The sequence below is a fragment of the Periplaneta americana genome, chromosome 10 (genome assembly GCF_040183065.1).
Source record: "Periplaneta americana isolate PAMFEO1 chromosome 10, P.americana_PAMFEO1_priV1, whole genome shotgun sequence".
Taxonomy (NCBI): Eukaryota; Metazoa; Arthropoda; class Insecta; order Blattodea; family Blattidae; genus Periplaneta; species Periplaneta americana.
In genome coordinates, this window is record NC_091126.1 from 67,399,990 (window position 1) to 67,427,947 (window position 27,958).

Sequence of the window (27,958 nt, forward strand, 5' to 3'; positions counted from 1 at the left end):
TTACCTGCGCACTTAAAGCCTACATACAGTTACAATACCTCACCCTCTTGCTAACCCTCTCTCTCAAACAGCATTCCTCACTTGGCCATAATAAAATTCTGGAAATTTTTGCTGGGCAGTTTGTTGTCCTTTAGTGTATTGAAGTGTCTGTGAATGTGATTACAATGACAATGAGTGTTAAACAAAAAGCACTTTCTGTGTCGGAAAAATTAGAAATCTTACGAAAGTATGATGAGAACAGTACTCTTACTCAGAAACAACTCTCTGATTCATAAGGAATCCCATCACCGATATTAAGAATGATATTGAAAAATCGCGACTCAATCACTACAGTTGCGACGTTGTCGGGAAGATATAATCGCAGGAAACTGAAATGTGGTAAACATGAGGACTTGGAGAACACGCACACGGCAAACAACTATAAATGACTTTTTTCCGAAAGAATTAAGTACAGTACATATTGTAAATGTCTTTGACGTACAGTACAGTAATTACATAATGGAGTAATACTATATTACCTTTCATGAATCATGTATTTCAATAAAGAAAAATGCTAATAGATACTGTATATAAGTCAAAATTAGTATACCCGCCTAATACACGGTCCCGGTTAATACACGGTTTACACCCGGTCCCTTGAACAGCGTCTTATCGGGGTTTTACTGTATTTTGGTGAAAATTGTGGATTCGCACTTGTCAGATTGTAAAACAAATGCATATGCAAAGCGCATCCTTCAAACTACACATGCTATCTGTTGGTGCTAGTTCAGGATGTCCCTATTGTCAGCATGTCACATGATTGTCTCTTACGACAACACACTACAAACACGAGACAAAAACACATTATGTTGCCATTTGAAACGCATCAGAGAGACGCGCGCATTAGTGCAACAATGTCCAAGGTCAATACAAGACTGAACTGAATTTCATTTACACTAATAATTGCGATATTAATTTCAACAAAACTATAATTTTTAAGATCAAACACCTAACGAAAATTCATCACTATGAATTCTTCTCTTTAATTCCTTCTCTGAACTACCTGCATGAGTTCATAGACTTCATAATCTGATGACTTACTTACTCACTTACAACTCTCCAAGTGTTTAATGAAAATTATAAATAGTGCGGTTGGCAGAATTACTCGTACTCTTTCTCTGAGAATTGAAGAATTTCTTCTACAGGAGGATTTTAATATTTTCTTATCTTTATCACATCCTGTATCATACACGCGAAAGTGAAGTCGTCAATTCATTTGCCAATGATTCATGCAATGGTCGTATTTCAGGAAGCAACTGAAAGGCTTACTTCCTTAATTTTCTTGTCACAGCACAGTGAATATTGCATTGTAGATTTTGTTAATTCAAGGGATCATTCTCGTCTCTATTTACAGAATAATTTACTGCAGTATATTTATACATTTACATTTGATTATATAACATTTACATTTATTATGCCAGTTTATGTGAAATGCTTGGTAAAATATACTTCAAAGTGTTTTGTATCGTTTTCGTTATGTAATATTATTGTAACTTATTCTTACTAATGTAGGTCGCAATTTCGACTAGGCTATGTACAAATTTTTGTATTGATTTAGTTCATAATGGACATTTTTGGTGTCCTATGTATAGAGTAAATATTCGGGCTTTATTGTCCAAGTTGCTTAGTGAAGAAATCATCACAATTCTCCATGTCTGCCTAACATTAACTCTTTTTTTTTAAATGACACTAACTTATAAATGTTGAAATATCTGGTCATTATATGTGTAATAGCAGAGTATATTATTTTTATTACTGTTTTTTTTTTACTTTATTTTGGAATTTTATCCTTAAAATGCAATATATAGGCCTACGTATATGAGTCGTACAATAATCACAGTATAATTCGTAAAAAAAAAAAAATAGAAAAAAGAAAAAAGAAAAAAAAAAAAGTAAAATGCTAACAAAAGAAACATATTTTATAGATTTGTAGGGAGGGAGTTTACAATACCAAATTGCGTTGATGTGCTTATTTTCAGAGTGAGGTTAAATGTGCTGTGTGTTTATAGAGAACAAGTTGCAAAAGGACGACATAAAAGAAAATTGTTGTTGATGAAATGTTTAACGTAGCTTATGTATTTATTTTTTTCTCTCTGAGTTAAATTTTGAATTTGACAGTGATAGTTGTTAATATTTTTGTAACAGGAAGCCTTGCAGCGAGAGCAGCTTCTGGAAAACAAGTTGGCAACATTACAGCGACTAGTAGAAACAACTCGACAAGCATCAGATCTTGGTTGGAAGGCACTTATAGATGAAGACCGTCTGCTTTCTCGTGTTGAAATTCTGGAAAATCAGTTGCAGATGTATTCCAAAGTAAGATAAATTTCTATGTTTAAATTTAAATTTTATACAGAATATACACACTCCACTGATGTTGCATATCATTCATGTTTATATCTAGTTTTAATAGATACTGATTGCTGTACGTACTGTCATCCACAATGGTCTAGTGCTCACCGTGCTTGCCATTAGTTCTGAGGTTTATGGGTTTGAGCCTGGCCAAGGTGATAAATTTTTAAGAATGATAAAAAATATGGCTTTCTTCAAAAGGGAAACAAAGCTGCTGCTCCATATTTTTGATTTAGAGTACGTTAAAGATCTTCTCTGATACAGGGCTGTATGCAAAATTTGCCAGCACTTCTCTCCCACGTCAAAATTGGGAAGTAACACGATGGGCTCATTTGAGTGGCCTATATGTGTATTTGTTTGTCCCACACCTCCATTCGTACTCCGTACTATTACCTGTTATTCCTTTGAACATAGATGTGTAGAGTTTATCCCCTTATCGAGATTTGTGCAGAAAGTAATATACACTATGACTGAATATAGTTAATTAGTAACTATGTAATTATTAGAAAACAGTTATTTCTTACTCAATTAAACAGTGTAAACAACAAAGGTTATAAGAGCCATTTTTTAAGTGGTTGTCAAAGCAGGTTGTACGTGTGAAGTCCAATAATCTACAAAAGTCATATATTGATATTCGAAATAGAAGTAGGTCCTAGTTAATGTATTCAGTCACAGTTGCCACCAGTAGTATGTGATTTGGGTAGAGAAAAATCACTCTTCTGAAAAATTTTGTTTTGCTCACTTACAACATTTATTGTTTACATTCTTCAATTATGCTTTTATTTAAATATAACATAATTGCTACAAAATTCAACTGCTGCTACAGAAGCTTTAGCCATTTTCCACTTGATTTTACTGTCATTAAAGTAGTCCAGAATTTTATCAGTCAAAATGTTACTTCTTCAGTTGCTTCAGGCAAAGCGAGCTGAAGACAAGTACTCTTGAGTAGGCCTAATTATGTTATGTTGGCAAAAATATTGAATATAAATTGAATCGACTTTTGCAAAAAGGACACATGTTACAAATTTAATGTTTTGAGATATTCAAGAAAAACATAATAGCAGACAGGAAACTTAAAACTGGAACTTGATACTCTTGTTACATTAAGTTAGCTACAAATGTGTCTGATATATGTTATAATTTACTCATATTATTATTCCATTGGCCATCCATTAAGTTACAGTTTCCATGAAAAACCGATTTTCAATAACACTTCATGAAATTGATACTAAAACTATGTGTTGTACTAGTAGACAATATTGTAAATCTCGTCTGTATATATTTGATCTAGACTGTGACTATAAATTAAGATTTTATAATAGTATTAAGTTTTTTGACTTGTTCCATATTCTAGCTGTAAGCATGTATGAATACCATGGAATGTTAATAAATACAATACAATACAATACAATACCGATTTTGACAAAAATGTAACATAAGTCCTTTTTGCAAAAGTCGATTCAATTGCATGGCTTATAATTATGATTCTATGACAGAATGTTTTTGAAATAATTAAGGAAACATTCAAACCCTTCTTCCCAGACTTAGTAGCGTAGGTTTCCAGGTTGGAAGCTTCTGAATGGAAAGAAAATGTAATATCTATATACTGCATGTGTTGCTATTGAAAGAGATAAAATTTTTCTTACAAATATAATTAGAACTTCATTTGACAGATCAAATGTTTTGACATTAATACATTACCCTTTGTCTAGAACTTTGCAGAGGACAAGCTGCGCGAGGAATTGAGGAAATTACAAGAAGACAAAAGTCAGTATCAGGGCACTGCCAAAGAATCACTTCGCAAAATCTTACAAGAGAAACTTGAAGCAGTACAGAAGATGCAAGATCTTGAACGGTAGTGGCAGTTATTATTATTATTATTGTTATTATTATTATTATTATTATTATTATTATTATTATTATTATTATTCCTGCTCCTGCTATTATTATTCTATTATTAGGATAAAATGAGTTAGTAACTGAATGGCTGGCTAAAAGGTTGTCTTACAACCTTGGATTCAAGTTGAAACCCCATAATCTTTGAAGTAAGGATTAACACCACAATATCTTTAGAGTAAATATAACCACATTTTTGGATTTCTGTAAGTACAATTCATGCTTTGGTGCCCCAGTAGACTAAAGAAGTAGTCTGTGCTATGTAGATTATATCTATGTGAATATTTGAAGTTATTTGTTATCCTCTGAAATCAGTTTCAAAGTAGCACATAATAAATAATTTGAGTGAATTGGATGATGAAGAGAATTTCAATAAGAGTTTTCATATGTTGCAGTAGAGGAGGCAAGACTTGTCCTGTGACCTTACCATGTGCCATGGCTATATCGTCAATAGGTATTGAGGGGAAAGATAGGTTTTAGTCTGAGATGAACTTCCGTTTTTGTAGATTCATGTAATATTAACCATCATGAAACACACTTTCTGATAGATCATTCTTTCTCCTCTCACACAGCTCACATGCCACGTCTTGCTTCTCCATTGGTACTTGAAGATAATTACAGTTATTTTGATATATAAATTTGAGTTATAAACCACATCATTTCATGAAACTGACATCACTAATTAATATGTTGAAATTGTCTTTGCAGAACTCTTAGCAACACTGAGGATGAGTGTGCTCACCTCAAAGAACTGTGTGAGCGCAGTCAGCAGGACTTGCAAGATCTCGCATTGAAGTACAGTCTTCAGCTGCAGAAAGTAGAAGAGCTTACGTCAAAGCTACAAGTGAGGAAGCATTTGCATTTAAAACTGTTTTAATTTACGTATACACACTTATACATTTCAAAAAATATTTTCTCTTATATTATCTGAACATAAAATACTCAAAATATGTAATTTGACACTTACTATACTGACAGTGTAAGGCAGCGGTGACCAAAACTCGAGCTGTAGTGATTACATGCGACAGACAGCCTATGAGATGGAGGAAAGGTACTTGGCATGAAAACTACAACCAGTGGCGGTTCCTGTACTAACATCTTGATCAAGCCCGCAGATAAAAATCTCAAGCTTTGCTGTATCAGTAATGTCACTGTTGTCAAATTGAGCCATTGAATAATATACGATTTTTCTTGCTTCTTTTTTTAACTTTTCTTTTGAATATATTAAAGAATTTTCTAAATTCTTCTCTCGATACTTGGTGGAGAAATTCGTAGTTTTTCAAAATTAAAAACTTCTTATGGACAAGTTATTTAAGCTATTTTAATCATTACTCTTTTGAGAAATTCTGTTCTATTAAAATACTTTAGAGCATGAGGTATTTCAAACCCCATTAGGTAGCTGACTTCCTTACATTTATTTATCTCATCTTTCTCTTCCCGGCTAGACATGTCAATTCCTGGCGTTTAACAGTTCGTTGGTACATAATATTGAATCAGTTTTTCTACAATATTATTATTAAATGAATAACTAATAAATAGTTACCCTCATCTAAAGATTAAGAAGATTAAAATTGAGATAAATCGTAATAATTTTATCCTTGTAGGGAGAAGATCTAAAAAATATCAATATTCATGCACGTACAGAAGAATTATAGAAACACATAGTCAGTGGTCAGTAATAATATAATAATAATAATAATAATAATAATAATAATAATAATAATAATACATTATTCAGCATGGCAGTTAATGTTTCTATATTCCTAATTGAACCGTTGAGCAAAGTAAACATATTATATTTTGTGTGACAGAACAACAAAGAAGTTCTCCTTCTCATTCTTTACGAAACCATCTCTTACTGCTTGTAGGCACAGAGTTTGTAGAGCGACATAATACTGTCACTGTTTGCCTTCAGTAAGTGAATGAAATGCACAGCAATGTACAGGAAACTCCTCATACCCATTTGAATGTCTGTGATTACACGATGTAATCACGTCACCCGCTTTGGTCACCGTTGGTGTAAGAAGTCGAAACTTTGAGGTTAGCATAAAGAAGATTGAGAGGCTTTTAACTTCTCCCACACCAATCACATTGCTTTCCAAGGGTTGACGTTTAAATACAGTATGTTAGTGCAAAGAAGGCCATCAGACCATAAGTTCTCCTACTCCAATCACATTGTTTTGTAACGATCAGAGTTTAATTTTTAATTACTGTATTTTTCCGGCAATTTCTTTTCATTTTACTTGTCGCCCATGATACCAGTTCAGTCATATATGTTGTTAATTTCAAACATAAAGAATAATTTATTATTTTAAATACAGTGTGTATGCCTACATTATGAAGATTGCAACATTTCTCGCGTAATTTTTCTCAAAGAGAAAAAGAAACAGGAGTGAAAAATAAACATGTTCAAGTTTTTAATCGCAGCAGTTCCCACAGTGATGCCAACATTACTCGGGCGCACTTCCGTACAGGAGCAGTGGCATTTCCTCTAAGGTTAGAGCCCAGTTTAGATGTGTGTGTATTAATCGAAAAAAATGTCATAAACATGCGTCCTATTCTCAATATTTTCTAGCCCCTAATTTTCGATTAATACACACACACCTAAACTGGGCTCTAACCTTAGAGGAAATGCCACTGTCCCTGTATGGAAGCGCGCCCCATTACTCTACACAAAAATGGCCAAGTACGTAATTTGATTTCAAAAATCAAAGTCAGCATTACCAGTGCAAAAATGATTTCATAGAGAGTTCGTTGAGGGAGCGACAACATAAGTATCCAACTGTAAATGGTATAAGTAGGGCAATGAAACTGGTTGCCTTTTTAAAAGGAAAAAAATTGTAAACCTTTTCAAAGTGAGGTTAAGTTTAAGTTCAAGAAGCATTTGTTTCAAGCTCACATAAATTAACAAGATAAGCTGCCTGACAAACATCCCACATTTAGCAGTACATAAATTCCTGTGAACTGATTTAAAATTCAAAAGCTACAAATAGTTGATACAATACACAACAGCACAAGACAGAAATTTCATACACACTTTGTGAGATTCTTTCACAACTTTAATATGAAGAGCTCTTCACAGACGAAATCTCTCACTTTCCTTCTACCAGGGCTTCAAACCAGAATAATTTCAGAATTTTAGGAAGTGAAACTTAGAATGAAGTAATTGAATATAAGTAAGACATTTCCAGGTCGAACGTATTCTGTGTGGTATATTGAAAGCCTTTGCATTCTGGTCTTCATTCTTTATTGAACCAGCTGTGACTGGTGTAATGTGCCCAGATTTGTTGAAGAAATTCCTCCTGCTGGTGATGAATGAAGAGGATCCTGAATATATTATATTCCAGCAAGACAGAGTGTCTCCCATAATTTTGCTGTGAATTTCGGGACTTTCTACATGAATAATTTCAAATAAATGGATTGGCAGGCACAGACCCTTTCATCTGACTGCTTCAGTCCCCAACCTGACATTATTCTATTTATTTGGGGTTATACTGCATAAAGGACCTTTAGGGAGGCCGAGACGTAGATGGGAGGATAATATTAAAATGGATTTGAGGAAGGTGGGGTATGATGATAGAGACTGGATTAATCTTGCACAGGATAGGGACCGCTGGCGGGCTTATGTGAGGGCGGCAATGAACCTTCGGGTTCCTTAAAAGCCATTTGTATGTAAGTAAGTAAGTATACTGCATAAAGAATGTTGTTAACATCCCACCATTGTCTGCTACTTTGTGGGAGCTTGCTAGGATGATACAGGCTGTTGCAACTTATGTTAAACATCTATGCTTGAAAATATGCATACTGAACAGGAATACAGTTGTCAGATCTGCCAGGCTATGCATGGAGGACACTGAACGATTATGGAGTAAATACGTGTTAGATCATGAACGTATAATCTACCAAAATATGTAAACTTTTTATTTTTGCTACTTTTCTTTTTGAAGAATGTTACATTGAAATCTTATGCTCTCTGTGTGTGCACACTGTATATTGCTAGAGTTTCAAGAAGTCATTACAATGATAAAGTTGTTTTGCTATATTTATAAATTATTCACAATCAAGTTGTCCTCAAGTATTTCGCCTTTAGTATCAATCCCAGCCAAGTGCTTATTTGACATAGAGGAGATTTTTGTTTTCATTGTCCAATTCACTTTTGAAAGAAGTAGTCATCTTTCACAGTTTCGAATATTTAGTTTCATGTAGGAGAATTGCAGATAACTTAGCCTGAACAAAGTAGGCTAAAGTGTGAAAAATGTTTGAAAATAGCGAAATAGTGAATGAGTTACTAGCCCAGTTTCTTTAAATGATTACTGTAGGAAACAGAAGATCAGCATCGTGAAGTCTGTGAGCGGTTGGAACAAGAGAAACAAGAATTACAGGCTAGGCTACAAGAACAGTTGGAGGCAGAAAGGGCATTGCAGATACGTCTAGAGGCCTTGCAGGCAGATGGAGATATGACGCAGAAACAATTGGCAGCCCTGCAGTCACATCTCCATGCTTTGCAGCCAAATGACGATATTGATACCAAAATTGATCTTGACAGCATAAAGTCTACGGATTCAACAGGTATGTTTTTTTTTTAGTAAACTATTGCATAGGTTTGAATGTATATCTCTCATCATTAATTAAATATATCTTCGTTATATTTGCATGCATTATAGGCTGGTTTATCAGCATAGTAAAAGTTTGAAGCTTGTGGTAGGTATGTCTAAGTTGTGATTTGAATTGTTAGTGACGCATCTATATAGATAGAGTAATGAATGCTCAAAAAATTTAGTTTAGATGCAGTCGTGAAATCTGCATGACTTTGGATCTGTTGGTAAATTTTTATTTGCCCTTGTTCATATTAAGAAAGTGGCATCATGAAATTACTGCTTTTTCTGGACATATTTTTGTGAGAGAATTCTATCACAATAGATTAATGGAAAGTGTGACCGGTAATTATTGTAAATAAGTTTCTTTTTTTATGACTGTAAACTACAAAACCCAGAAAAGAAGATTTAGAGAATTAAATTGCACATTAAATATCATGTTGCAAAAATGTATATATTTCACTTCATTTTCGCAGCACATGACTGTATTGGAAATGTCTAGTAGATACCTAAATAGGTAACCCATAATTCCATATTTTTTTCACTTAAATGTTAAAATTATTTTTTATGGACGAAATGGTGTTCATTGAAAAGTGGACACATAATAGGAAGGAAAAATAGTTCGGTCATTTGGAGACATTCACACTGCTATCATTTATTTCGGTTTTCAGTAACTTGTAATTTTCAATAAATATTTAAATATCAGCAATATATTCCTAGAAATATTCATACATAATGCAATTTCAAAATTGTCAAGTTAATAAATCAGATATTTAAAGGTTAGTGCGTGAAAGGAGTGCAAACTCATGCTTCAAGAACAAATCAAATCTCAACATAGACAGTGATTAAGAATTGTTCTTTATCCTTCTGGGACGATCTTTTTTTTTATTTACATATAAAGGCCAAATTTTTACATTAATTTGAAAATGCGAGTTGAATTGTTTATGTAAAATCGTTCCAACACATGCAATTTTCATGTAACTTTCATTAGATGACAGCGTGCTTCATTTTCAGTCTTGAATGCTTTCATACTTTATATTATATACCTCTTTTGTTATTGTTATTACAGTTACTCATAACCTGCACTAGATGGCACTTTTTGCTCCCAGTTCTTACATACGGTTAACTCAGTCCACATTAGTAGATCTTGAGCTGGTGTCTGATTTTAATATCCTAGTTAAGTGCAATTGCACTTGATATTCATTATGATGCACTTGTTTGTAATGCTGCAGAGTATGTCTTTCATACAAGTTGAAATACGAGGGTGATTGAAATAGTGGTAACATGTGTACAATCCACAAATTTATTACATTGATAACTACCATTTCATCCCTTCAATATAATCCTTGTGATGAGTGCTGGATGTCATTCAGAATTTTTTTATATACCAGGTTATTGATATTGACTGATATTGACAAGGCCAATAACGTTGCATTGAGCTATACAATGAGTGAATTGATAGCAAGGAAGATAAGTGCACTCAAATGCAATATTTTTCAACATATTTGTCGACAAGAAATATAGACTTGGATTAACCAAGATTATAATTTGGAATTTGGGTTTCCATTGTGGAAAACCATGGCTAATGATATACTTATGGTAATATTCTTGATATAATAACGTGTCCCCTCAAAAAAAAAAAAAAAAAAAAAAAAAAAAAAAAAAAAAAAAAAAAAAAAACTTGATTTCGCTAGTTTTTCGTCTTCAAATGCATGAAGTAGATATTCTCATAATCAGCTTATGTATGTAAACATAGCTTTGTAACTTTAGACTTCCAGTTCATTAATGAAACTTTATTTTCGTACTTTTACTGTATTAGTTCATAGTACTGTCTTTCATTTATAACTCCTTATTTTAGGATATGGATACTTACATAATTGTGTCTTGTATGCATTAGCTAACCCATAAAAGCAAAAATCTAATACTGTAGGAAATATAAGCAGACTTTTATTTTAATGTATGGTGCCATCTAGCTGTAGTCATGCCAGCTTTCTGAAACCTAGTTTCAGGTAGACGTGGCATGTTTTTATATTTAAGAAGTGTAGTGCATATTTTATATCCAGATAGAAGTATGTGACCACACTGGATACCGAAGGTAGGTTTGAGGTTTTCACAACAATAGTTCTTTCTCATTACATTCCTCACAGGCACTCAGGTGGATATAATCTTGGAGCGAATTGAACCTGACAACATGAAGGAAGTTTTACAAAATACTCAAGATGAGATCGAGAATCTTCGTTCTCTACTCAAGAAGTCAGAGGAGGAATTGAAGGAGAGTCATGCAAGGGTGGATGAACTCCACTGTGAGTCATGTCATTTATGTTTTGTTATCTTTATTAAAAAGAGTAAAGCTAATTCATTTGCAGTAACGAGGCATTCTTGAAAATAAAAGTTACAGCTTCTTGATTTTTGCAATACATATTCTGAAAGAGTTGCATTAGAATTATTTGTCATAAGTAGAGTATGGATTTCCCAATACAGGTTGGCAACAGTACTTGAGTGTTAACCTGTTCTAAGGCATCAAAATATTCTTTTGTGTTACATATTTGAATTGTATTATAGTCTCCACTGATAACTGTTACTATGTTGTCGTTAGGCTGAACCACACTTCTAAAAGCACTAATCATTTGGATCCAGTAAATTGAGCAAAATAAAGGCTGGTCAACAATAAATCAGGAACGAGAACAGGGATCAAAGAACATGAACGTGAAAATTTTTCATTCACAATAAACTGAGAACAGAAATAGCTATGCACATCGATATTATGTCAATAACGATATGTAAAGTCATTATTACGCATTCTGAAATTTATCTGTGTATACTTGGCCATGGCGTTCTCTTATGCAGGCTAGTCCAGCAAGTGGTACTGCAGCTGTGGCGCTATGGTGTAGCTACCAATCCAGTCCATGGCGAATCAAACCACCACTATGGCATGTCAGCCCCCATCTGTCATCTCTCTTGCACAATGTTACAGCATGGTTGGCTTTCGCCATGGTAGCTGTAGTTGCCACTGTAGCATTTGAGTTGGACTGGCCTGCTTTTATGACTACAAGCCATCCAACAAAAACATAGGTTAACCAACATTAAAATTTATGACAGAATATTTAAGAATTCAATTCATATGATAATCTGGTCACATATACATGCAGCATATATTGAAAGTGATTCTACTTAATTTGAGTTAGTTAGAAACGATACACGAAATTATATCATGGCTTCCTTGCTAGAAAATATACGACGACCAAATAGCTTCATGATAACAGAAAGAATTTAGTAGGCTGTGATCTGAAACAAGAATGGCAAAGTTAAAACTTGACCAACTCTCACGTTCCCATTGTCGGGCTCCAGCAAGCTTCTCATTAATTGTGAATGCTCACATTTAAATACATTTATTTTAACAATTTTTCCATTCTCGATCTCGTCGTTTCCATTCCCTGTTTATTGTGAACCAGCCTAAAGATGTAACATCGACATTTACATAGACATAATTCTGGAAATGTTGCACATTTGCAAGTACATATTCTTGACACCTTCATAAAAAAATTGTTGTTCATTCAGTAGAGTTCATGATTTGAAATTGATCTTATTCTTATTCTCCTACGAATATTGTACTCAATTCCTTCAGTGGGGGTGATTGCTTCTGTAAATCATGCCTTTTAGGTTTCCTCTCAAATAAGAATAATGGAGGATCAACTGAGGAAATCATGGCAGCCTTAATCCGACATTAATAATCCTGTATTCAAAAACTTCGTATTTAATTTACTGAAGCTGTGGCTATTTAAGCAGTGGAGGAATCTCTTGTTCAAAGAGTTTCGTTATCAGTCAAGTGTTCGAAAAATGTATTCAATATTTGTTTGATGTATCTTTGAGATTTAATTTTGTCATTAAAGAAAATGGATTCTATTATTCTTATGATACAGTACATCACACATAAAAATCTCAAAAATAATTTTCTTATGTCTCTAGGCTCCTGCATTTATGCATAAATACCTGCTGCACTACAAATTTATTATCATTACATAAATACACTCCTGAAAATTTGCTTCCATACCTGTGGAGTAACAGCTAGCACGTCTGGCCACGAAGCCAGGTGGCCCGGGTTCGATTCTCGGTCCGGGCAAGTTACCTGGTTGAGTTTTTTTCCGGGTTTTCCCTCAACCCAATATGAGCAAATGCTGGGTAACTTTCGGTGCTGTACCCCAGACTCATTTCACTAGCATTATCACCTTCATCTCATTCAGACACTAAATAACCTAAGATGTTAATAAAGTGTCTTAAAATAACCTAACCTTAAAATTTGCCACTTAATACAGTGTAGTGACCTCACAGTACACAACAAAAAATACACTCTTGAAAAAAAGTGCATTTTAATTATCCCTGAAAATGGTTAAAAATTTACATTCAACATGCTCTAACAGCTGTGTTTGCGTGGATGGCATTCTCAGGTGTATGGCTTCTTCAAGGAAACGCAAGGAAATAATCATATTGTATTTTGTGTTCAAGTAGAAAGTTTTTAATTTTTATATTTTTTCGTTCTCTTCAACTTCACTTTGATGATAAGTTGTACTTCCAAAATTTAGTTTTCTTATTAAATTACTTAAAATAGCGTAAAATTTTATCGTCAACTATGATCTTTTCTATTCAGAATTTGAATGGTATTGTTGAAATGAAGATGCTATAATTAAATAACTTACAATATTGCAGTGACCTGAAATTCAATCACTTGTCTTTTAGTGGTCGTCATTATTTCAAAACATGTTTTCTTTCTCCAGGAAGATTTGTAACAGTTCATGATATATTTGTTTTACATCGCAAAAATGTTAGTGGTGAAGGTGATTTATATTAAAGAATTTTGTGAATAACGTGCACTCTTGTTATATCTTCACTTCTAGATCAAGAACAGATGTTTTAATTGAACATTATGCAAATACAAAAACAAAAATCCTTGCTCAATATTAGTACACAGATCCAAGTTTTCTCTCTTATCTTGAATGATTTTTATTTGCACTCAATGTGTATGCAAAAGTCAGAATTTTAGTTGGGAGTATGAAAGTAAAATTAGTTTTTATTATGTGTTAAAGAATGTAAAGTTGAATTACAATTGTATATGCCTTTTGTTATTGGCATGTTCAATATGGCTGACTATTCAGTTACAACTACTGTTTTACTGTTGCATGTAGACTTTGTGACTGTTTGTTTTACTAGTACAGATATATTGGCTGTATGAATGGGAGTTCTTCAGTATTGTGAAAGAGGATGTAGAACATTTTAGTTGCTTCTTCAATTATCGTCATTTATCTGCATTATTAGTAAAGCATAATTACGGGTTAAATATTCATTATATATATATTTTTTTTGCTAAGTTTCGATTGCTTTGAACATTTCATAATATTCGTGTGTGTTAATTTTTGTACAGAACATATTATTAAAAATAACTTATTTTAAACTTTTAGTGTCATACCTGTTAATTAGCCAAATAATTTTATACAACATAGACTTGCTGAACATTTGTTCCTTTGCAGCTATTATCCATGTATAAACATGTAGAGTTTAGAAAAAATCTAATGATTTTGTAAATATATTGAATTATGTTGATAGTCAAATAGTTCAAATGAATTTATCTGATTATTCCCCAATACTACTTGGTGTAGAACCCAACTCGAAACCATTCTTACAAACAGCAATCTTTTTTCAGAGCTTATCATGCAAATGAAACAGATGTATGTCTGAGATATATGTTGGTTGATCAATCTGTTCCACCCCTGACTTATTTATCTTTAAGGGCTCAAAAAAATTGGTTACCTTCTTTTTCAACATAGTCTTCCTATGGGTTGATACATCTTTCCATCAGCTCTTCAATATTCATTATATATACTGTTCTATCTTTTCTTCTCATTTTGACGTCATGACTATTTTTTAAGCTTCGATTGCTTTAGACATTTTATAATATTCATGTGTGTTAATTTTTGTACGGAACATATTATTAAAAATAATTTATTTTAAACTTTTATTGTCATATCTGTTAATAAGCCAAATAACTTTATACAACATAGACTCGCTGAACATTTGTTCCTTTGCAGCTATTATGCATGTATGTAGAGTTTAGAAAAATTCTAATGATTTTGTAGATATATTGAATTATGTTGATAGTCAAATAATTCAAATGAATTTATCTGATTATTCCCATTACTACTTGGTATAGAACCCAACTCGAAACCATTCTTACAAACAGCAATCTTTTTTCAGAGCTTATCATGCAAGTGAAACAGATGTATGTTTGAGATATACGCTGGTTGATCAATTTGCTCCACCCCTGACTTACTTATCTTTAAGGGCTCAAAAAAATTGGTTACCTTATTTTTCAACATTGTTTTCCTGTGGGTTGATACATTTTTCCATCGGCTCTTCAACATCTCTATGGTCTGTCAGAAGGTATTTTATCCAACCTCTGCATACCACTCATTCACAACTTCCAGCACCTCTTCAGTCTTAGAAAATCCCTTTCCACACATGTGTTATTTCAGCTTTGGCAACAGTCTGAAGTCACCACTGGGGCAAGATCTGGTGAATTGGGTGGTTGTTCTACCAATTCAAATCCTGCATTAGTTATAATAGCCATAGCAATGCAGGAGGTGTGTCTGGGTGCATTGTCCTGATTAAAGAGAACTGCTTTGGTCAACTTTCCATGCCACTTTCTTTTGATTTAATTGCTCAAGTTTTGGTATAAAATTTGCATAATAAGTTCCTGTGATTATAGCTCCTTTTTGCAAATAATCAACCATGGTCACTCCTTTAGCATTCCAAAAACTGAGATCATAAAGTCATCTGCAGATGATTGTTTTAAATTTGCAGAGAAGTGTAGAATCTTATGCATCCATTTCATATTTTTCGGTTTGGTCTGTCAGTCATAGTAGTGAACCTAGGTTTCATCATGGTGACAAACCTGTCAATGAAATTTTATTCTGTTTGTTCTGTACATTATTAGCATACATTGACTTACCACAACTTGAGTTCACTTTTGGGTGAACATTAATATTCACAGCACTCATCTTACTGTTAATTTTTCAAAAATTAATATTTTAGTCAAATTTCGTGCACTGTATAGTAAGATAAGTTTGTTTCTTCTACAGTTTGACAGATATGCACTTGTCGGTCTTGCATCATGATAATGAATTTTATCAACAGTTTCTTGTATGGTTACAGTCACTGGCACACGACAATCGTGTTGGTCTTTACACGATTCTCTTCCACATATAAACTGAGTGTACCATCATTTGACTATGTCATATGATACTGTACATTCACCCAGTCTCACATAAATCACAATAGAATTCAGTGGGATTATTTCCCTTTACTTAATGTGTTCCATTTTATGATTGACATAATCTAATGGCTTTTGTGACATATCTGAAGCAGATAGAGCGTAGTAAATTTGTAGTGTTTATGTTCACATATGAGAGTAGTGAACATATGAAATAAATAATGCCAGTTGCGTTTGAACTGCATCAGGGGTGGAACAAATAATTGATCAATCCTTACATTTACGTCGTCAATAATTATATTTTATGAGTTAATTTTGAACATAATTGTGAAATATTACTTCCAGCACAATTAGAGGAATCCCGAAACCAAGAGGACTCCAATTCTGAGCGAATTCGTGAACTTCAAGAACGACTGGAAGGTTTGGAATTGGATCTGGAACTGGATAGGGTTCAAAGTTGCCACGAGGCTGCAGATTGCGACAGAAAACACGTGAGTATTATCTTCAGTAATGTGAAATAAGTGTGTGGCTCTTATATAACTGTTTACTATCTTCCTATACCCTTCATTTTTTCCCTGCCTCACAACATGCTAATTTTACAGAAATATTATTGTATGCATTATCATTAAATCATAGTTGAATTGAAATACAAAATTGAATATCATGTTATGCATACAAGACCATTATGTCATGTTCGCCATACACATGGTCTTTTTTGTGTCTTGGCGAACTGGTCAGGGGTGGATCAGTAATGTATAATTTACACTGACACTACTAGATTAACAATGTTTATCTTACGTATTTCATACACGTTGTTGAAATTTTGCCCTCATTGTGTTAAATAAAGGTTTGCCTGTTAAAAACATTATTTTTCTTTTAATTGTTGTACTTCGTCTTTCAAAGTACCTTACAAGTAAGAGTCACAATATGTTAGCTTTGAGGATCTAGAAGGTCACATAGGATCAGTAATTATCAGATCATGAAATTATATTGTAGTCTTTTGTTTATACAGGCCTCCCTGGAAGCGAGTTCCAATCATGCAAAAAAGCTGAAGGCTGATATAGCAAAACTGGAAGGTGAGACACGTGAAAAGTGCAAGAAGAGATATGCATGTTAGTTAATATTAGTTGATGCTTCATGTAGTTTGTAGCACAGCAATTCTCAAGCACATTATTATGTTTCAAGATCGATATCCAATTATGAGTGACCAGAATCATTACATATTATCTTTTTATTCTCTCTCTTTTCCCCCCATAACATATGAAGGAGAATGATACAGTCCAAAGCGAATTATTATTATTATTATTATTATTATTATTATTATTATTATTATTATTATTATTATTCCCCCCCCCCCCAGGAATATTCCATAAATCAGATTATATACTTTTTGATTTTCAAACTTAACAGATTTATTTCTTTATTATCGTAGTACACATGAGCATATTATGCTATTTTTCTGAAATATGTTAAATACTCTGGTTAGAACTATTGAATTATTGAATGTTGTTTCTGTGCGCAGAACTGGGCTTAGATCTGTCTCATTCTAACAGTTACGTCATACGAAAAAATTTAATTTGGATAACATAAAAATTGAACAGATACTTTCATATTAACATTCATGACGTTCCTTAAACAATTTAGCCAATATCTACTATCTCAATGTTGATTTCTTTACTTTCTTTCTTACTTTCACATAACCTCTCGAAATATCGCTTAGAGACATCTGGGATACACAGCATAAGCAAGATAATATGTTAAGTATTTCCTGGGTAAATTGAATGGATTATACTTCCGAAATGCCCGCCCTTACCTTGCAATATTCATTGCATTGAAGGGTTCAACATTGGTGTAGAACTGTCACAACGAAAGAAGCAATATTTCTGATGTGTTTAGCAAAGCACATGCAAGGTACAGGGCCAAAGCGTGGTATTGTTGTTACCCTTCTCTCCCACAGAGGCAGAAAGGTGGGCATTACTGTTAAGTCTGGAGGGAAGTGTTCGCATTATGAAGGCAATTGACTAAGGATCTATGCGGCAACATTGTGCTCTTGCCTTGTGGTACCAGAAAGAGTGACAAATTCAGTTTCTATTGGCTATTCCAAGCAGACAGCAAATCAAAGAGAGTTCGAAAATAGAAGTTACGGAACTGTTAAAGTCATTTCCTTCCTTGCGACAGCTTTAACACTATTTGACTTACAATTGTGACAGCAGACCATCTTCTGATCTGAAAGTTGTTACTTCTGTAAACCAGAACTACTTGCCATTATCATGTTTATCCTTTGTTATGCTTACCTACAAATTTGTTAAACCCTCATCTTTACAACAGCAAAAGACATTCTCTTACAGGTTTCTTTAATCACTGTAACCCATTTATCAAGAGTAAACACAATGAGATTTCTAGTCTTCATATTCTTTTCAATTCGACCGAAATCTCTGACATAAGATAGCCATTGTATGTCCCAATCGAGGACACCAATGTTCAACTCTCTTTAATCTTTTCGATAGTATCATTGATCTCTTGAGTGCCACAGTGGCCCAGTTTTCACCTTGACCTCTACAGTTGTCACTAATAGTGTGAAGACTCGATGCCTGAGGATTTTCTAACTCATAAGAGCTTTCAGTCTCGTGAGTCCTACAATTTCATTGATCCTCACTTCAGGCAAACATGTGGCCTCTCATCTCCAAAATTGTGGATACCCAAGTTGTACGTCCACAACTTTCTCTTATAAAATGCTGGTCCCGTTGTTCGTTTTGAGATTGGGGAAAGTTTGCTGTAGATTGAAAGCTGTTGTATGACGATCTTCAGGACAGTTTTTTTGATAGCTGGGATAGTTTCTTAATAATTATCTTATCCAGCTGATGATTCTATATGATGCAGATCTGTTTAATTTTCTAGCCTTTTAATAAAAATATCTTCAGAGTTGTTCGATTTTACATTTTCAATCAGAATGTGTGAATCATCATATGTATGACATGTATCTGAATGGGGCAGTTTTAATCCAGTGTTGTAATCTTCGTTGAAAATCTTGCGAAACTGAACATTTTAATGCGCATTGTTTTCTGCACAATATTTCAAATAATGGTCCTGATACAATGATGAGATTGCCATGTCATGATCAGAGTATACTTTATTAGGGTTGTTCTGTGAACGTCTGGCATACTTGGGTACAATGTTCATGAACTCTGTAACTGTGTGAACAGTTTCTGGAAGGATTGCTGTGTAGCCCAGAAAGCACATAAATCTTTTTTAAATATCTTGAAAATAATGATCCTAGAATTCAGGGGGATGTAGTTAATGACCTTGAATTTCAGTATTACTGCCACTGTTAAGTTTACCTCTTCCAGCCCTTGAAAATGTGCTGTGCGACCATCACACAAGTGTTTTTATGGATTCTTTATTTGACTCTGATTTTTTGCAATCCATGTATACTTCAAAATGCCTCTCTGCATACGGAAATACTACACTGTTAACCCTTTTGTGACAGGTTAAATAAAAAATCTTACCAGATATATATTGTCTACCAGCATTTCTTCGATGTTTACATTTCTGTATTTCCCAATTATTCACAAATTTTCTCACTCTTCTGCTCTTGAGTATTTTAGCAGGTGATTTCTCGGGAGACCTTTAATACCGTACTTGGAATGGAATGGAATTTAACTGAGGGGGGGCACAGATGGCCCAGCATTGCGACCTGTTGAGATCTATTGCGCTAAACCTCGTTATGGAATGAGTTGCATGCCACAGATCCCCTACGCACACTGACCTAACCACATGACTCCCTTAACGATAGGTCCCTACAGCCGACAGAAATCCATATACCATTCCTGGTTTGGCAACTTCCCCCAAGGCACCCCTGTTGGTCCGAAGCGAAACTCCTCCCCCGAGTAGGTTCTCCTCGGGTGCTCGTTGCAGAAGCCATCCAACGTCGCTTAACTACATTCCACGAGAGAGCCAGTAGCTTCCGGAGGCCGCCTGTAGAGTGATCTGAAAAACCAGAAATGGGATGGTGGGGGAAGGAAGGAAGTGGCGAAGATGAGTGGGGTTCCAATCGGCTGATAAAGTTACCTGATATTCATCCATAGGAGTGAGGGGAAAATCTCCGAAAAAACCTCACCCAGGCAACTCGTCCTAACCGAGAATCGAACCCGGGACCGCTGGTTTCGGAGTTAGACTCGCTAACCCCTCAGCCACAATGGTGCACAATACTGTACTTAGTTGCTTCTGTTAAAAGTGAGTGATTCAGAATGAGAAAGAATGAAGCCATGTTTAAATTATTTTGTTATGTACCTACTCAATTATGTTAGTTGTATTTATTACCAATGGTGATGTAATTAATAGTAGGAGAACATTGGATTGAAAAATACAACTAATCTGTTTTAATTATTATACAAGACATTGATTTAAATTCTTACTAACATATAAATATAATACAGACGAAAGCTTTGTCATAAAATAAGCATTAATAACACTTACCAAATCACTTTCTGACAAAGATTCATCAGTTGGAATATAACTGCTTTCACTAGAAAAGAAATCTTCATCTGAGCTGGTCATAATATTAGAAGACTCTTCTTCACTAAATAAACGACGGCCTCCTCCTAGACGCCATTTTATTGTGGCTGTGAACTTTCTGATGGATGCAGACTATAAGATTTTCAAGAGCAACCATTGTGAAATGCCATGCCCTCTAGTGACACATTGTTAAATTATTTTTACAGTGGCTTTCCCTGGTACATAGAAAGTGAAGTAACACTATTAAAATGAATGGCTTTGGACTATAACATTCTAATCCCTTCTTATCTCAAACCCATTGTCTTTCATTTAATATTTAACTGCAAAAGATACAGTATTTGATAGCGCATGGAGGTGTGTGAGAAAAACTGTTCCATCCTGTTGCACAGTTAGCTGGCTAATTTTTGTTTGATACTTTTACCCACAAAATCTTCTAGTGATAACATTTCAGACCAACACATTTAAAAACTACGTGTTTATTGAACCTAAATTGTTCTTCCTTCTCTAAATGTGGCTGTCTTTGCTCTCCTTAAACAGACAGTTGATAATATCATAGTTTGATTTCAGATTTTGTTAACTGTGGGCTTTGTAATTTGAGTAACTTGGCTACAAAATATTTTGCTAGTTAATAGTTTCACTGCTTCCAAGTGTTGAGAATGTTTCATGGACAAGGTTGCCAGATTCTCTCGTCAGGAATCCTGGACAGGTAATGAAACTGCATACCTTGACGTGACTACACATATTTTGAATTAAATTTGTAATACAACTGATTTTAGTCTATTCGTTTAATGAATTTCATGCAATTATATAGGGCCTAAACTTTTAATTTTGTTACATTTTTGCTAGAATATGGAATTTCCTTGAGATTATTGATAAAGTCTGGAAAAATAATGTCATGTTACAGTCTAACCTATACAGAAAAAATGCATGATAAAGTGTTTAAATCCTATCAATAATAAATCAACTTCCAAAGAAAGTAAAGAATAAAGATACTATATAATACCTAATATATTGGAGAATATAGTATTATCGTTTCTATTTTAATACAACCCTATAGGAAGTGTCAGGCGGCAGGGTCTGAAAAAGAAAATGAATAAGGAATTTTAAAAACAATCTTACAGGAATGAGCAAAAAATAGTATTTTTCCTTCTTTTTGACATTCTGGTACAAATATAACACAATCCAGGACACAGGACTCACCATTAACATCCAGAACAATCCTGGGAAATCCAGGACATCTGGCAACTCTGTTCATGGATCATGTACAATTGGTAGCAGTGATCCTATTATGGCAGGAAAACAAAGTTATACATGAACAATGTTGAGAAATGACCTATAACATGTACTATAATTTTAAAAGAATATGTTACCTGTTGAAATCCGTGCGAATATGATTTTTTCTAAGAACCAGTATCTGGCTACTGAGATGTAGATTATTGTGCGCATAGTTTAAAAAATTTCTAAGGAAAACAAAGTCTCGGTGCAAGATAGATGTGTGTCAATTTTCACGACTCCGGGAAAACAATATAATAAACTGAGAAGTGTGTCTATATTGGATGAATTTCTGAAGTTCTGTGAACTGTCTGTCATAAACGGAGCAATGACACTGATGGTAACAGTATAGTGATGTTGAGAATAGTAAATTTAGTAAAGACATTACACTAGCTCTTCCATTGTATACCTAATTCAATTTGATAGAGAGACTTGGCATTTAAGGGAAAGACTGCGTTTTTTTATCAAGTTAGTAATAAAATAAAGATTCAATACTCCAGCATTAATTCTTACAATCATTTTTCGGATGTTTATATGCAGAATTTTCCACATGCGTTTAAAAAGTATTGAATCAGCACGCTCAAACTCTGGTGGTAAGTGCAGTGTTCTGCCGAATGATCTGCCTGCCATTGGATTTTATTTGTGGTATGTAAATGATGAACAATTTATATCAGTTGTAGGTTACCAGATAATATATCACAGCTTCAGCCAAAGAATTTACTTAACCCCTTATTACTGCATGGGACAGTTTTGAACACACTGGTTTAATATTCAAATAACTTGAGTAGTTCTCTCTTTCTCAACTGATGTCAAATCCAGTTATTCTTGACAGTGTGCCATATCTGTCCCAGTATGCAGTTTGAAATATATGCTTATGTTATGTTATATGAAAATAAAACCTGTATGTGCCATATCTGTCCCAGTATGCGGAAAGGAGTTAATAATGTATTTAACTTAAGTCTTTGTGCTTTTGTGATGTCCGTAATTCATCTCATGTATTCGTACACAAAGAATTATTGTGGGTTATTATAGTCAAAGACTATCTCTATAGGATTGTATATCACACATTAAAGTGAATTCTAATCCTCTGGTACACATTTGTAGGATTGAAGTTCCTATTTTACATGTCTGTGTGTTATTAGTTTGGCATATTTGGAGTGGTTTTGTATTTTGTTAGACTAATATTTCGCATATAGAACGAATCATGATAGTTTTAAACAGGGTTTGAGTTTGTTTCTGTTTGTTTTTTTCTTTCTTTAACACATTCCCTGTGGAGGAAGGATTTGACATGTGGATTGTTCCATGTATTGACCCACTGGTGAACCAATGATCTTACGTAAAATTGGTTTGGGTCACTGGTGTCCTGAACACTGCAAGTGTTATCAAGCAACTCTATAGCTTCAGCAAAATACACAACCGGTTGCTAGGTTGCCTACTGGAGAAATCTTTTATTAGAACTGATGTCATGGTAGTTTGCTGATGAGCCCCAAAATGACCCTGAAAATATATACAGGTTTGTTTGTTGTTTACTCAACTATCTTAAGACAGGTTTGAACCTCATAAGTGACACCAATTAAGGTATTACTCATGATGCAACTAAGACAGGAGATAATGGGCTGGAGTAGCCAATTTCTCTCCCCCAAACGTAGTTTTATCACGTATTTTTGGATCATGGAATTTTAATTACATTTTAATTACCTGGTTCTAAATAAAAATACACCAAGTTCAAAATGTATTTACTGTATTGAAACATGGAACTTCGCACGTCTGCAAAGCTACATCTTCCAAAATATCATTCTTGTAAATTTTTTTCATTAAAGCAGGTAATAAACATTTTAGGTTGTCCTGAGCATCCGATGCAGAAAATCCTGACATCTTTGGTTTTGTCGTCTACTTTTTTCTTACCCTGCTGAGCGAAGATTCTTTTGTAGACCGAAGTGCGATGTCACCGAACTTTTCTGACAGATTCTTCCATTTTTTTTCTGAAGTATAGGCTCTTTTTCTTGAAGGAGATGTGATTTGAAATTATTCTCTCCTAAGTGCTGTTCTTATAATAGACCTATAAAATCTGGGCATTCACCATAGTAGTCCCCAGTCCAAGTTCCATCGCAACTTTCTTTCACCATTTCACCCTTTTTCTCAAAATTATATAGCATGATAGATAGCATTTGGTCATTGAGGGCATCACACTGTTTTGTCTTGCACTTTTAACACACATTTTGGTTTCATGATAGTCTCTCCCTGTCCCTTTCTGTTCTTTCTACTGGTATCCTCTAAAACAGTTGAATGTTCAGGTATTGCTGACATGAGAACCCTCCTGTTGTCCATCTAGTTAATTATTTTAAAGTCTTTTTTTCTCTGCTCTACATATTCCACTCCTTTTTAAGATTTTTTTCTACATTGTTGCTAGAAAGTCCTGATCTTCTGGAACGAATTGTGCCACAGAGGAGGATGTCTTTACACAAAAATCTACGCGTTAAAAATGCTCATATAGAAATTATCTGCAAAGAGGATACAACAGTTTTTAGTAAGTGCTTACACATTTTAGTGGTGACAGCTTCTGTGTGGTCTGTTCCGTGCAGTTCATTTTTCGCTTGATAAATCTGTAAAGCAAATTTTGTGGAGTTTCACACCATATTTATGAGACTTGTTCGGGATACATTTCTTGAAAAGTAAGCTTCCTCTCTAGGAAGCCATAGAGTCTTCAATAACTACATCTGTCCCAGGTGTTGGGGCATTTTGAAAATTAGTCTCTAGCTTTTCAACAACAACTGAGGTATTTTCTGGAACAAGAACTTAACTACAAAATCTTGAATTTGAGATATAGAACATCAAACATTTTAGATCTGATATAACAGTATTGTGCAGAACAACATTCAAATGTTTCTATAGAGTGCTGTGTTTGTTGGAGGGAAATAATACTTTGTCAGGAGGTAGATATGTTATTAAGGCTTCAATATATGCTGAAAATTTAAACCAAGAAATGGATTCGGAACGCCTCAAAATCTGTGCCTCAGTGGCTGACCATGATAATATCTTTGAAAAATATTGGAGTGCAAGAGGTCAAATGACTTTATTGTCAAACGCCTGGCATTAGAAAACAACAAACAGCAACAACATATATGCTGAAAATGGAAAAACGACGTAACATACATTAAACTTTTATTCCAGGGAATGCATCAATTGTAATTTGTAAATTCTGTTGTCATTTCTAGGGGGTTTCCCATCAAAAGCTTACAATGCAAGATTCGGGACACATGGTGACACAAACCAATAAATGAAAACATCGCAAAATAATTTCAGTTCACTCTTGGGATGAGGAAAGTAGTGAATGGTGAATGATTTGAAATGTTCACATCGTACTGAAGAAATTTGTACCTTTGAGACTTTTCTAACTTAAAATTTAACGAAGTAATCATATTCACAGTTTCGAAAAGTTATCAAAGTAAATGAAGATGGAGAGGAAAGATAGGTATCAGGACACAAGGTGGGCTGAACCACAGGGAACATATTAATCAACAAAGCATTGACTTTGTTAACAGAGCGCCAAGAGTACCTGAAATGATATAAATATGTACATATATTATGCACTGTATTGTGTGTATTAATATATTATTAGATTTTTGTATTCAGTGATTGCACGTAAGTTTCTTCTTCCATGATAGCTAATAAATTCTCAAATTTCTTAAATATGTCCTATATTTCACATTGTATTATATAACTCTTTTTCTGTTCATTCTGTTCTCTTCTTCCGTGATAGCTAATAAATTCTCAAATTTCTTAAATATGTCCTATATTTCACATTGTATTATATAACTCTTTTTCTGTTCATTAGTTTGTAAACTCAGTTAACAATAAAATGTCACTTGCTTTTCTCTACCAGACTATAAATATTTAACCTGAATCTTAACTTACTACAGATTGACGTGATCTTTCTCTCTACCACCTGAAAGTTACAAAAAAAAAAAAAAAATTAGAGTATAACAGAATTTTTCATTAAATCTGACAAGTAGAGTGTATCAATTGCATGGAGATTTTCCCCTTTGGTTCAGTATATTTCTTATTTAATTTCTTAAAGAGAAAAAAAAAATATATATATAAGTTTTTTTATTTCGTAATAACTATATTAATTATAATTGAGGAATGGCCATATCAAAAATGTTACATTTAATATGTTTCTGTGAACACACACCAGAATAGTAAAATATACTTCTTAAAGATTAGTTAAATTTTTGTACTGAGTTAAAAAAAATAGTTCAATCAATAAGTAAATCAATGGATTTATTTTGAAATTAGATAAGTTTGAAATGTATTTGTGTTCAGTCTTGACTAATAATAATACTTTGTACATGTGAAAAATATTAATTTTGCAGAAAAGGTTATTTTCTTTGAAACCGAGAAATGTATGTGACATGAAATGTTTGGAAATATATTTCTTAAAATTTTCAAATCAGAAATGGAAATCTCGTTCTGTGAACACACTCATACTTTCACACATTCTGCTAAGTACTTACGGCACAAAGAATGTGGACTTGAAAGGTCATACATAAGCTGTTGATCATAGTCAGTTTGCCGAGTTCATGGTCACATCTTTCGAAATCACTTTTACAGATTGTGCTTGAGAATCTGCTGAGGCTAATTCTGTTATTAGTTGTAGTTTGGTAACATATCATAGGTGTTGGGTTATGTATTATTACAGTATATGCACTTTAGTTGATTTATTGTATTGTTGGTGGAAGCATGGAGCTTGGTGTTTAATTTCAAGTCATATTTCTTGAGGTAAACTAACTTTAAGTACCGGTACATGAATTTTCATATATAAGCACACTCCCCCTTCAATCAGCCTAGATGTCTCAGTGATACTAGGATCTACATTTTCTTTTTCTCCTTTCTACTATTAGTGTCTGCATTTGAGATTCAATTTGGACCAACACAATGCCATTGTAAACTATCTGAATTATCTAATTTAAAACCTAATATCAATTTTAAAGGGGCATAAATGTAAGACGCTGATGAAGGCTCTGAGATTCGTGATTTGTAAGCATTATATTGTATATGCTTTAGTGTAGTAGGTTTCACTTTTCCTGTAATTTTTATGTGAAAGTAAATGGCTATTCTCATTCGCATTAAATGTGTTCAGTAGACTTAACAGTCGTGCTTATACATCCTAATAAACTATTTTGAAAATTGGTGTAATTGGACTGAAATGTCTGGAGTCATGCTACACTTGATATTATGGTTAACAGAACAATTGCAATTTAATAAGTTTCTTGGTTGTGATATTGGCATTCATCTGTACAGACTCATAAGAACATTTTTCTAATAAAGTAAATTGAAGTCGTATATAAAGCAAGTACTGTTCTAAGTTTATTTTGTTCAAAGGATAAAATTAGAATTTTGAGTTTATAAAACGATGGTATTGAATGTACTTGAAATTCCTCTGTTATGTTTTCTTGAAAACATTTCAGAATTTTTCAGTAACTTGGAGTTGTAAGGTGATTAGTTCAGCGTATTTCTATTTTTCATGTTTATGCTTTTTTAATGTAAAAAAATTAGACAAATTCTGTACAGTACATATTTGTTTTTGCACGAGAAAAAAAAATTCGTTTCTGGTTCACTTACTTTTAGCTAAGCATCAAGATAATACTTGTTACAACGCATGTATGAAAAAGAATCTCGTAAGTTGATCTCTGAGAAAATGAGAGTCTCAAATATTGTTATACTTATGAAGTTATATTCCTGAAGGAGTCTATACTCCAAATATGTAATACTAATTATGGACAAGAGAAAACAGGCTTTCTTTTATTTCTCCCCTCCCACACACATGAGTATAATATTTGAAAATGTGGCTTGAAATTAAATGTTTCTATATATTTTTTAAATATAACAGCTAGATATAATTGTATGATGTGCATGTTTTGCATTTATATTGTTTGTATCTTTTGTAGAAGCTCGTGATGATTTGGCAATATGTGTAGAGCATTACGTCTGCATGGTGATAATTTTAAAAGGTTTGGTTTTCATTCTATTT

General features: G+C 33.7%; 1 protein-coding gene across 8 annotated transcripts in view; it reads left to right on the forward strand.

Moving 5' to 3' along the window:
- Positions 1–27,958, forward strand: part of Slmap (Sarcolemma associated protein) — a 215,630-nt gene that overhangs the window by 99,336 nt on the left and 88,336 nt on the right. For 7 of the 8 annotated variants that reach the window (XR_011334357.1, XR_011334358.1, XM_069837662.1 and 4 more), the window contains exons 8-15: positions 2,185–2,352; positions 4,101–4,243; positions 4,993–5,128; positions 8,604–8,853; positions 11,027–11,182; positions 16,486–16,631; positions 17,153–17,216; positions 27,876–27,938. Coding sequence is in view for 6 of the 8 variants with exons in the window: in XM_069837662.1 (XP_069693763.1) it covers positions 2,185–2,352; positions 4,101–4,243; positions 4,993–5,128; positions 8,604–8,853; positions 11,027–11,182; positions 16,486–16,631; positions 17,153–17,216; positions 27,876–27,938 (1,126 nt within the window). In the remaining 2 variants the exon portion in view is untranslated. The remainder of the gene's footprint in view (positions 1–2,184; positions 2,353–4,100; positions 4,244–4,992; positions 5,129–8,603; positions 8,854–11,026; positions 11,183–16,485; positions 16,632–17,152; positions 17,217–27,875; positions 27,939–27,958) is intronic. The other variant, XM_069837663.1, reaches the window with a different exon arrangement.